Raw genomic sequence first — 12,473 nt, 5'->3', positions numbered from 1 at the left:
TCTAAAATTAATTAAAAGGAACCTTCATCAAAGTTTCAATCTTTACAAGAAAAGAGAGGTAGCTCACCACTCTTTCAATTTCAATGGAGAATTTTCAAAGAGTTAAACATTTTTCTGTGCAAGCTTGTGAAGAATTAAGTTCCTCACCAGTTTGTGTACATATTATTTTGAAAAGAATCAGGAAATCTGGAGAAGTCTGTCGCAAATGACACCATTGTTGAATGTGCATGGCTTTAATCCCTTAGATGTTTAGAAACCACCATGCTACTGACCTGAAACAATTATCACTTAAAATGCAAGGAGAAAGCCATACATCAAATCCATGCAGAATTACTTCAGAGTTTTCTGGTACAAAGCTCCAAAAGACATTAGGCTCTCAGAATTCCATTACACAAATTCAGCCCTGAGCCTGGTGGTCCCCCTCAAAGTCTACACGTTTAGTGAGTTTTTTTTTTCTGTGTGTTTTAACTGCCACAGATGGGTTAAAATGATAATGATACAGTCTGTTACATTGTAATTGACCAATAATTGCATAATTAGTTTCATTGATTTATTTAATTTCATCTATTCAAAAGTTTTCATCTTATTGCAGTCTTAGACTTTGCAAGAAATAATAGGTTGTTGCTCACCACTTTATGAGAGTCAAATATCTGTCAAATAATTAAAACAGAACATTTTTTTGTTCAGAATATGTGTCTTTTATCATCTACCATATTTAAAATTATGAAACAATTCAGGAAGTCTGGGGCTATACCATTACATGTAGAGCAAGGCTGGACATCAATGCTGAATGAGCATGACCTTCGAGACAAGAGAGAACAGTTTTGCTGCAGTGACAAATATAGCCAGATGGGCTTAGGAGTATTTTTTAAAAATCTTGAAACTTAACAGAGCCCGCCACTGCAATCTCAAGCTTTTATGCAAAGAGAAGGCCATACATCTAATTTATGCAGAATTGTTAACAGGTTCTCATGGCCCAAGCTAATCTTAAATGGTCCAGAAAAGTTTAGAATTGTGTGCTGTTTTGAATTAAAAATTACTAGGTTATAATGTATCCTGTCAGACTCTTCTCTGTAATTATCTGACATAATGTCAGGAATCATCTCTGAGATGTCCAACTGACAAATAGATATAATCCTTTTTCTACAAACTGAAAACTGGTACAGTTTTAATAAAAATAAACAGTAACAAAGATAGGGCTGAATTTTTCTTATGATGTATATTTACATTGAATTTTATAGGTTGTATTGTATATTTATATTAAAAATGTTGTATAATATATTATTGGTTGAGAATGAATATTGAAATACTTCTTCAAAAATAAAATATGAGTATTCAAAGCTTGTAAAACACAACTTGCCCATTTTTTTTTACAAATTATTTTGGAAACAATGAAGCATAAAATTTTATTTTGACATATCAGATTACATTTGAGTAGAATTTTTCTTGGATTTATTATATATGACAATAGCTCTTTGTCATCAGTCTTTCCTACACAAATTTATGCTTTACTGCTTTTAGGATTGGATCATTGCTCCAGAAGGCTATGCAGCATATTACTGTATGGGAGAGTGTGCCTTTCCACTGAATTCCTATATGAATGCCACTAACCACGCCATCGTACAGACACTGGTACCTCAATTTTTATTTCATCTCTTGAATGAAAAAAAACCCCAGATCATTTGCATTTTCACTGCCAATGTACATACAGGTGCTAGTCATAAAATTAGAATATAATGAAAAAGTTGATTTATTTCAGTAATTCCTTTCATAAAGTGAAACTTTTATGAAACTTTTACAAACTGATAATTTGATGATTATAAATGACAAATAATGAAAACCCTAAATTCAGTATCTCAGAAAATTAGAATATTACTTAAGACCAGTACAAAAAAAAAAGATTTTTAGAAATGCTGGTGAACTGAAAAGTATGAACATGAAACATATGAGCATGTACAGCACTCAATACTTAGTTGGGGCTCCTTTTGCCTGAATTACTGCAGCAATGCGGCATGGCATGGAGTCGATCAGTCTGTGGCACTGCTCAGGTGTTATGAGAGTTCAGGTTGCTCTGATAGTTAGCTCTTCTGCATTTTTGGGTCTGTTGTATTGCATCTTCCTCTTCACAATACCCCATAGATTTTCTATGGGGATAAGGTCAGGCGAGTTTGCTGGCCAATTAAGAACAAGGATACCATGGTCCTTAAACCAGGTACTGGTAGCTTTGGCACTGTGTGCAGGTGCCAAGTCCTGTTGGAAAATTAAATCTGCATCCCCATAAAGTTGGTCAGCATCAGAAAGCATGAAGTGCTCTAAAACCTCCTGGTAGATGGCTGCGTTGACCTTGGACCTCAGAAAACACAGTGGACCAACACGAGCAGATGACATGGCACGCCAATCCATTAAGCAGTGTGGATTCTGTGCCTCTCCTTTCTCCTGAATATGGAATGTTGATTTCCAAAGGAAATACAAAATTTACTTTCATCAGAGAACATAACTTTGGACCATTCAGCAGCAGTCCAATCCTTTTTGTCTTTAGCCCAGGCGAGACACTTCTGACACTGTTTCTTGTTCAATAGTGGCTTGACACAAGGAATGCGACAGCTGAATCCCATGTCTTGCATATGTCTGTGCATGGTGGTTCTCAAAGCACTGACGCCAGTGTAGCAGGCAGAGCTGTCACTGGGCCATTAGTTATTTTTGGGCTTGGGCAGCCACCGTAGTTGAGGAGCAGTCTTCCCCCCCCCCCCCCCCCCCTCTCTCCTGGGTCATGCTGTTGCTCATTAGCTCCAGTGTATATATACGCAGTTAGCATGTGGTAGGCTAAGCTCCCACTTTTTATCGTTTGGGTCACGGTACTGCGGTGCTTGCTGCTGAGCGTCTCGGACATTTTACCATAAAGGAGACAGGTGCCACTCTCCCCGTCGATTCACCATGTTGCTAGCCGTTAGCGGCAGTTTTAATCTGGGATAGTGCATATAAAGCAATTGGTGAGTACGATTGGTTGGACAGTAGACATTAGGAGCTACTGTTACCTATTTTAATGAAGTATTTAGGTGTATGTTGGTGTGCCTGAGAACGGGTGGGCTGGCAAGGTGCATCAAGGTACAAATTCCATTCTTTTAGTTAGGCTGGTGTATGTTTTAGTTACAGATGGGTTTAAGGGCTTGAGGCACGGGGGGTATGTATGCTTAGCATGTGGCTAGCTTTATCCCACCTATTATATGACGGTTTTATATTTTTATGATTAAAATGTTCCTTTTATTAGGTGCTCTGGGGTGTCGCCATTGGAGGTGGCCCAGGTGGTGTGGAGCAGAGCTTCTTCTAGTCTCCTGCTGTTTTGCCTTTGTGGATACATTGTGGGGTTGAACCACTTTTATCTTGTTTTATCTGGTTGTTTCTTTTATTTTGATTATTTGCCCTTGTGGGTTTTCTTATTTGTTTGTTATTGAGTTATTTTGTTTTTCTTTGCCTTTTAAATTAACCCTTTTATTTTGGTTATTTTGGATTGTGTTTGGGCTATGGGTATTACAGTCCTTTTAAGCATTTGATCTGCCTGCTTTACGTAATTGTGTATTTTACCTGTTCTTGCAGAGCAACCTGTTACAAGTGTCCCTTTGGTTGACTGGTTATCCTTTTCGGACATTTCTTTCCTTTTTCCTGGGCACTTGATCTGCTGTGTGTGGAGTCACTACCCTATGAGGGTTCTTTTTGGTAACCTCTGTGTGTGGGTTGTATAGTCTCTAGTATTGGAACTCTGTATAGGAGAGCGTCCGTTTGGAACCCAGTTAAAATATATGCAAATGGTGGGATCATATGGTGAGCCAATCTAGTCAATAACCTAGTTGGGGTTATTTTCAGAAGCGAATATGTAAAACCCCACTGTAATCTTTTGTGTTTTATTTTTTTTAAACTTATTAATAAAATTGTTATTTTAAATGTTGTAAGACAACTGGTAAAGGACTTTGTACGCTGAACTCCATTTCGTGTCTCTTCTCTTTTCGGAACATACCTGTGTGCTTTTGGAAAGTACTTGGGGTTATTTCCTAGGGTGAAACTCCCTAGGTGGCGTAGTCGGGCTCACACTAATTTAAACACTAGCCAAGGCCACACCAGCTGCAGTCCAGTCTTTGTGAATCTCCCCCAAGTTTTTGAAGGGGGTTTTGCTTCACAATCCTCTCCAGGGTGCGGTTATCCCTATTGCTTGTACATAATTTTCTACCACATCTTTTCCTTCCCTTTGCCCCTCGATTAATGTGCTTGGACACAGAGCTCTGTGAACAGCCAGCCTCTTTAGCAATGACCTTTTGTGTCTTGCCCTGCTTGTGTAAGGTGTCAATGGGCATCTTTTGGACTACTGTCAAGTCTGCAGTCTTCCCCATGATTGTGTAGTCTACAGAACTAGACTGAGAGACCACTTAAAGGCCTTTGCAGGTGTTTTGTGTTAATTAGCCGATTAGAGTGTGTCACAAGGTGTTTTCAATATTGAACCTTTTCACAATATTCTAATTTTCAGAGATACTGAATTTGGAGTTTTCATTTTTGTCAGTTATAATCATCAATTTAAAATAAATAAACACTTGAAATATATCAGTCTGTGTGTAATGAATGAATGCAATATACAAGTTTCACGTTTTGAATAGAATTACTGAAATAAATAAACTTTTTCATGATATTCAAATTTTATGACCTGTGTATATATTTAGAATTTTAGCACCTGTGTGTGTGTGTGTGTGTGTGTGTGTGTATGAGAGAGAGTATTTACTAATAAATTTAAACATTTTTGTCAGATAATGCCACCAAGCAAGTTTAAAAAAGAATTTCCAGTGCAATTCCATCAAGATTGCATACAATTAACTTTTTGTAAAGTATTGAGCTGCTGGTATTTTATTAATTATTATTGATTGATACATAGTGTATCAATGTATTTTCATCCACTAATACACACCATAAAAAAAGTATGAGTTACATGATAACATAAGCTGCTTTCCATTAACAAGGTTGCAGGAAAAATGGGTTGCATCTGTAGGCCACCATGTCATTAAATCCAGTTCCAATCAGAAGACTCTTAATATTCATGGGTTGCAGCTGTCGTCACAGTACAGAGTAGCTGCCAAATTGGGGACCTGCTCATTACTCAAATTTGTTGTTAAAATGAAAGAAATATAAGTATGAATGCCTCATCCATTTATTAACATCACATTTGTAAACAGAGCTCTGTTCAGCTGTGTCTGTCAGTAAAGGAGCATGGGCCAAGTCTATACTATACTCTATATATACAAGTGCTATACTCCCTATATGATGCATCACATATCACATATAATATAACTAATACAGAAAGTAATTAGATGCTCATTTGACAGGGAAACATGAACCTATAGGTAACTAAATATTACTGTCGAGCAACAATGCAATACGTCAGCGCACAAACCATTATTTTATGACTGACTGTGCCCTATGTAGGGTGTAGGGAGTTGTTTGGGATTCAGCCTCTGCTGGCTTTGGTGCTATGGAAACCACTCTCACTGATAACTCACGCTTTCAAACAAGGAGAACTGCTTTATTAAACTATAAGGCAAACAGGAGAAATAATTCAGAAAGTTGAGATAAAACATTATCCTCCAAGAATCTGTTCAACTCTCAGAGCGCAGGGACAGCAGGATCAAATTATTTAAAAACGTAAAAGGGGGAAAAGACTGACACAGAGGAATATGAGGCTTGTGTCTGTAGTCTGTTACACACTTAAACAAATTGCAAGTGAAATAAGATGATTACTGATGCTTGTATATGATTTGTGTGTGAAGATAGAAGAGCAAAGAAAGTTAAGACTGGTATGCTATCAGTTTCCCATTAGATTCTACCACAATGCTAATGTAGCTAATTGATTTTAGTTGTCTTTTTCTCTTCATTATACTATGTAGTGTGATCCTTTACCCTGGCATAAAGAGGTGGTGGGGTTCTGTGCTTATGGGTGATGTTAAACACTTTCCAGCACAGTATGAGATAAATGTATCTGTTCTTCCCATTTGTTTACAGTAGTGCTGCGCTCTGAAACAAGAAAATCAGTCCTTAACATGGTGTCCACGGCAAAAATATTATGTAACTGCAGTGTTGCCAAATCTTTTCAGATGAAAGTAGCTAAAGCTTGATTATAAAGTTACGAAATGTTGCTAGATGCTGCAGTGTGCTAATTTGCACATTTATTACATCATCACATCATATTTACATATTCTACCTAGCAGGAGATCTCTTGTTTGGCTGAAATCATCGGCTAAACAAAAACTATTGAAACTTTTCCCTGCAGTTATTAGCTGAGACCAACTGATTAGATGAGTGAAATTAGGTGTGTTCTAGTTTGATTTGTTAGGGAAACCATGCAGCTACACCAGCACTTTACTTATGTGATAGGACACCCCAGCTGTACAGGATAAACCATACAAAGTTCATATTTACAGAGAACAAATTCTCTAAGTCTCTCTGAGAGAGCATGAGAAGCAAGCAGACGAGCAGAAACAAATTTATACTGGAGAGAAGTAGCAGCATGTATGTGTATGAGAACGACAGAGCAATGAGAGTTTATAAGATATACAGGGCCTTCCATAATTATTAGTGGGGAAAAAAAATTAAACCTTTTGAATGAAAACATGTGTCACAATTATTGGCACCCCTGGTGTTAGTACTTTTTACAACCTCCTTTTGCCAACAAGACAGCACTTAATCTTCTCCTAATACAGATAGATCGATCTTCGACCATTCCTCTTTGCACAACCTCTCTAAATTGTCCAGCGTCATGGGTCTTCTCCTATGCACTCTCCTCTTCAGCTCACCCCACAGGTTTTCTATTGGGTTGAGGTCTGGGGACTGAGATGGCCATGAGAGGAGCTTGATTTTATGCCTTGTGAACCATTTTAGAGTAGACTTGGCCATATGTTTAGTGACATTATCTTGCTGAAAGACCCAGTGACGACCCATCTGCAGCTTTTGGGCAGAGGCCACCAGATTCTGATTCAAAGAGTTCATGATCCCATGTATCCTTACTAGGTTACCAGGTCCTTTGGAGGAGAAACAGGCCCACAGCATCACCGATCCTCCCCATACTTAACAGTGGACATGAGGTGTTTTTCTGCGTACTCATCCTTGGTGTTACGTCAGACCCACTTAGAATGTTTGTTGCCAAAAAGCTCTATCTGGTCTCATCGGACCAAAGCACACGTTCCCAGTTAAAATCCCAGTACCGCTTGGCAAACTCCACCCGTTTACACTTATGAGTATAACTCAGAAAAGGCTTTCTCCGTGCATACCTCCCAAACAGCTTGTTGGCATGTAGATAGCACCTGATGGTTGTTTGGGAGAACTCATAACCCCAAGGTGCTACCGTTTGATTCAATTCTCATACAGTGAGCTTTGGAGAACATTTTACTTCTCTTATCATCCTTTTCACTGTGCGTGGTGGCAAGATACACTTGCGTCCTCTTCCAGGCTTGTTTGTCACATCTGCAGGTGAGTGTCTATTTTCTTGTATCAGGCCATTGCCTGATTTATGAAGGTCGACACACATCTGCCTTACTTGAATAGTGTGTTCTCTTGTCTTTCCCATGTTTAAAAGTGAGTAAGAGAAATAGTCCTCTGTGTAATGCCATATTTATAGCCCAGGGAAACAGGAAGTGACAAATTACTAATTAAAGTTTCCTAGATACTTTGATCCACTTTATACACTACAGTAGAAATGACACAAATGGTTAAAATACATTTATTTCCAAGAAATTGTTAAGGGTGCCAATAATTGTGTAACAGGTTATTTTATGGGAAATAATTATTTCCGAGTCAGGATTTTTGCTTAATTTTTTTATTTGTATTTTTTTTCACTTGAGTTGAAGGTTGCTTTTTCTAATTTCTTTCAGAGTGAGATTATGCTTCTGCAATAAAAGAAATAAGTTATTTTAAGGCTTTTAACACATTTTAACTAGGGGTGCTAATAATTATGGAGGGCACTGTAAAAAAATTATCAGCGTTTTGAAAGCCACATTTGCCTTATTGAATAAAACAGCTAATAAACCACTAGGCTTTGTGAAAGAGTGTATTTATGGTTTGAGTCAAACTTGGTAATTTAATTAATGTGCAATTAAAAATTTCAGGGTTTCCATATTAAATATCTTAATTTTAATGTTGAATGTGTTATGTGTTTAAATGAAGTACAGTGTACAGACTTGTGTACATAAATGATCTGATCTCAGTTCAGAAGTTTAGAAATGGGAACAAACTAAACGTGAAAGAGGAGGAGCAAACAACAGGTAACACTGTCTGCACATGCACAGCTAATTCTCATCTGTGTGAGCTGCAGTGGAACAGAGATGGTGAGAGTGTGAAAACTGAGTATGTCTCATTGATTGGTAGATTTAGCGACTCTCTTGAATAGGAAGTAGTTGGGGTTTGTACAAAAAGTCACTAGATTTGTCGCTAGTCGCTTTTTAAAAAGAACTCGCTAAAGGGGTCTGAAAAGTCATTAAATCTGGTTACAAGTTGGCAACACTGACTGACTGCAACCCATGAATACAGCTGAGGAACACAGAATATCCATTCTGACAGATTTGAAAAATTCTACTGGAATATTTATGCTGTTGTGCAAACGCATTCAATTTGAATTTAAGGCTAGCTGCATAGCATTGAATTACAAATAAATAAATATTTTAATTGTCATACTAAAATATTCACAATATATCACTCTCCTTCTCTTATTGTTCACATCAGCAATATTTCTAGATTAGATTTCATCTTAACAATATTGCAATTACATGAAAATATGCTTAAGAAATTACTCTGTCTTACATATCGTACACATGTAGGATAGTTCTACCAAGGACTCACCTTTTTGGCTGCAGCCTAGCTTGAGGAACAAACATTAAATGTAAAAATATAATGTTAACTTCTGATCTTTCACATTGACCCTTTCCTCAGGTTCACTTCATTAACCCTGAAGTAGTGCCCAAGCCATGCTGTGCCCCAACACATCTACACGCCATCTCTGTGCTGTATTTTGACGACAGTTCCAATGTCATTCTGAAGAAATATCGCAACATGGTAGTTAGAGCCTGTGGCTGCCACTAGACTCCAGTTTCTCCCTCTCTCTCTTTCTCTCTCATTTTCTCACACACATACACACAAATTCAAGACCACATTAATGTATTCACACATTTACAGATTCAACCATGTCAGACACGCATGTCCAGATCAAAATGAGGGGCTAAATGGTCCTTGTGTGGGAATGTTTTATTTCGGTCTTTGTTGTTGTTGTTTTGTTTGTTTAGTTTTTTGTGTGTGTTTGGCTTTTAAATGACTCTAAGACAAAACATAAAAGGAGCTACTATTTACATTCACTATTTCTATTGTGGAATGTGTTGGAATTAAATGTACCAACACACACACACACTTGCATTCTTTGTGCTTTCTACTGTGTAAATAGGTTTTCAATGAAAGAAACAAAGAGTATTTATTTTCCTGATCTTTCAACATGGAGCCCAAACATACATATTCTCCCCAAGTTTCTTCCTTTCTTTATTAACCTGATAAATTCACTCTTAGGGAAGACAAAATATTTATAAATTTGCTCACAATAAGATCTAAATTAACAGCAACATTTTAGAATAAGTCTGCAGAATTCACTATTTGCTGGGGCATTTAGCCATTGGATAACATATTCCTGAAGAACACTACAGCACAGGAAAAAGTCAAAGTAAATAAACACCCATATAAAAGATGATGATCGAATTTTAGACAAAAGCTATGGGGGAATTGGGAAAAACATGTCCTAAGAGATTTTGCCCTTTCCCCACTGCATGTGTCTAAAGGTAGATCACTGTTTTTACTTGGGTGCTTCCCCATGTTTCCTTACTCTTTTTATTTCTGTAAAACACTGTGATAAATCTTGTATATAAAGAGAAAGCCTATGTTTTACATTTATACTCAAGGTCTGTTCATGAAATTGTTTTGGAGTATTATATCCTTGGAGCGAAAATGTCTGGAAAGAAATAAATAAAATAAAGTCACAGACAAAGTGAAGTTTTATAGATGGTTATTAATGAAGAACAATTAAAAGCTACTTAAATAAAACTTCAATTTCAATTTAATTTCATTATGCATACCTTTTCATTACAAATAAATTCAGTACATTTTTGACTGATTTTGTATTGAATCTGTGTAAAATAAAATCACATAAAAATACTGTATTATTTAAATTCACATTTTATAAACATTTTCTTCATTTTATACTAATATATGAAATTTAATATATAAAGAATATTTATATGTGTGTATTTAAATATTTAAAACAAATGATGTGTAGGTGTTTATTTTGAATATTTCAAGAATTCTATGAAAAAAATACTATATTGTTATATATAGTATACATTCTAAGGAGCCTGATTTGTCTTGTAATCTCAAAATGAATTCCTCCCTATATTTGGTTATGAAACAAGAATAAATGTATATATGGGGGTGCTGAAACAAACTGTTCAACACGTTAAGACTGTAAAGCTGTAAGGAGTTGGTGTGTTTTCCCCTTGTATATGCGGGTTTCCTCTAGGTGATCTTATTTCCTCCTGTAGTCCAAAAACACATGTTGAAAGGTGGACTGGTTATTCAAACTTGTTCAAAAGTGTGTGTGTGTGTGTGAGAGACAGACATTAATCTGTGTAGTTTTAAATTAAAAAAATATAAAGAACCAAGTATTATCCTTAATCTGAAAGAGCATGAAACTAGAAACAAACAAACAAAAAAAAAAACCTAACCATTCATTCATATATTCATTCATTAATTGTCTGTAATTGCTTATCCAGTTCAGGCTCACAGTGAGTCCGGGAACAGACCCTGGCGCAAGTCACACATTCAGTCACACCTATGGACACTTTTGAGTAGCCAATTCACCTACCAATATTGGTTTTGGATTGTGGGTGCCAGAGCACCTGGCGGAAACCCATGCAGACAGAGGGAGAACATACCAAACTCCCCACAAAATGAGTCACCTGGAGTGGGCCTTCAACCCACAACCCCAGGACCCTGGAGCTGTGTGACAGCGACACTACCTGTTGCACCACCGTGCCCCCAACTAAAGAGTAGTTGAGTAAATGAGATGAAAGTAAATTAGATGAAGCCAGGTTAAGAATACTAAACAAACAAAAATAGGAACGACGAAGAGAGAAAATATATACCAGTGGAGAGAAAGCCCATCAGAGATTCAATTGCTGTAATGTGAATAACGTTTGACTGCACATTCAGGGCTCAAATCACTCTGCATTGCTTGCATATTGTACTAATATCACATGCATAACTGTGGTTTTAAAACTGAGCACAAAATGTTCAAAATAAGGTCGTGCAGCCGTGATTCAATATGGATAATATTATATTAAAAATACAATGCACTGATTGGCTGGTTGACACTTATGGTGCACTACAAAGGAAAATACAGAAATCTCAGATAGTTGCAGCTCAACTGAACACACCCGGCTAGATTTTGAGCAGAAGTATGTTTATCTGAAGTAATTTATTTAGCAGATCATTGTTCTGGGTAATTTAGCAAATATTAATAACTGAGTGGTTGATTGAAATGTTAATGCTCCTACATTTAGTTTGGAATTAAGAGTGATATAATTGGCCAACCCACCTTATAATTCAACCCTGAAATGTGACTCCTGAAGGTAAACAATATGCATTTTCAGTGTTAAGTCTTAAGTACATCATCTTCTGGCTGAGTTGGATTAAACAGGACCATATATCAGATGTAGATGCTAAGACTGAATGCATTGGGCATATAGGTATACATACAAAAACAATAAGCCCCATCCCCGCTGAAGCATTACCCCAAATGAAACATGCACATATCCTATCATAAAAATGACAAACTGACCCCTTCACCATTCCAACAATAATGCTTCTATGACACAGATGTCAAGCTTAATCATGAATTATTCAGAAATAACTAACATCACTAAATATACATAGCTAATATAACCATACATAGCTGAACTAGTATCAATGATAACAATATCCACACTAGACTCTCAAGTAATTTCTGACAAATGATAATGAAATAAGATATTTAGATTAGGGCTGCAACAACTAATAGATTAAATCGATTAAAATTGAGTGTTAAAATAGTTTGCAACTAATTTAATAATCGATTAGTTGGGTCTAAGTTATTATACACATAGTTGCTACAGGTGACGAACTCTGGAAGAAGGGTATGAAAAATGGCGGAGGCGGTCACAGCAGAGGATAATGTTAGCACAAGCAGAGAGAAAAATGTACAACCCAAGACCCCAAAAACCTGCCCGGCAGCCATCTTTCTTGAAAATCCTTCAAACATTTTAGACAGGAAAAATTCCCTCACGATCCCTTCTGCCTAGGCGATCACAAAACTTTACTCCAGTCCAATTAAATTTATTCTATATGTGTAGGGAGTTGACTTAAGTAAATGTGTA

The 12,473-nt window shown here is 36.8% G+C and overlaps 1 protein-coding gene across 2 annotated transcripts in view; it reads left to right on the top strand.

Annotated features, from left to right (window-relative positions):
• The window catches only part of bmp7b (bone morphogenetic protein 7b), a 105,364-nt gene extending 95,299 nt beyond the window's left edge, over positions 1 to 10,065 (top strand). Inside the window, exons 6-7 of one of the 2 annotated variants that reach the window (XM_066670841.1) lie at positions 1,522 to 1,632; positions 8,956 to 10,065. In XM_066670841.1, coding sequence (XP_066526938.1) covers positions 1,522 to 1,632; positions 8,956 to 9,105 — 261 coding nt within the window. In that variant the 3' untranslated portion in view covers positions 9,106 to 10,065. The remainder of the gene's footprint in view (positions 1 to 1,521; positions 1,633 to 8,955) is intronic. The other variant, XM_066670843.1, reaches the window with a different exon arrangement.
• Positions 10,066 to 12,473: the final 2,408 nt, after the last annotated feature.

This window comes from Hoplias malabaricus, chromosome 5 (genome assembly GCF_029633855.1).
Source record: "Hoplias malabaricus isolate fHopMal1 chromosome 5, fHopMal1.hap1, whole genome shotgun sequence".
Lineage (NCBI taxonomy): Eukaryota > Metazoa > Chordata > Actinopteri > Characiformes > Erythrinidae > Hoplias > Hoplias malabaricus.
The sequence above is the reverse complement of the archived record's forward strand: the minus strand, read 5'-3'. Positions and strand labels throughout refer to the sequence as shown.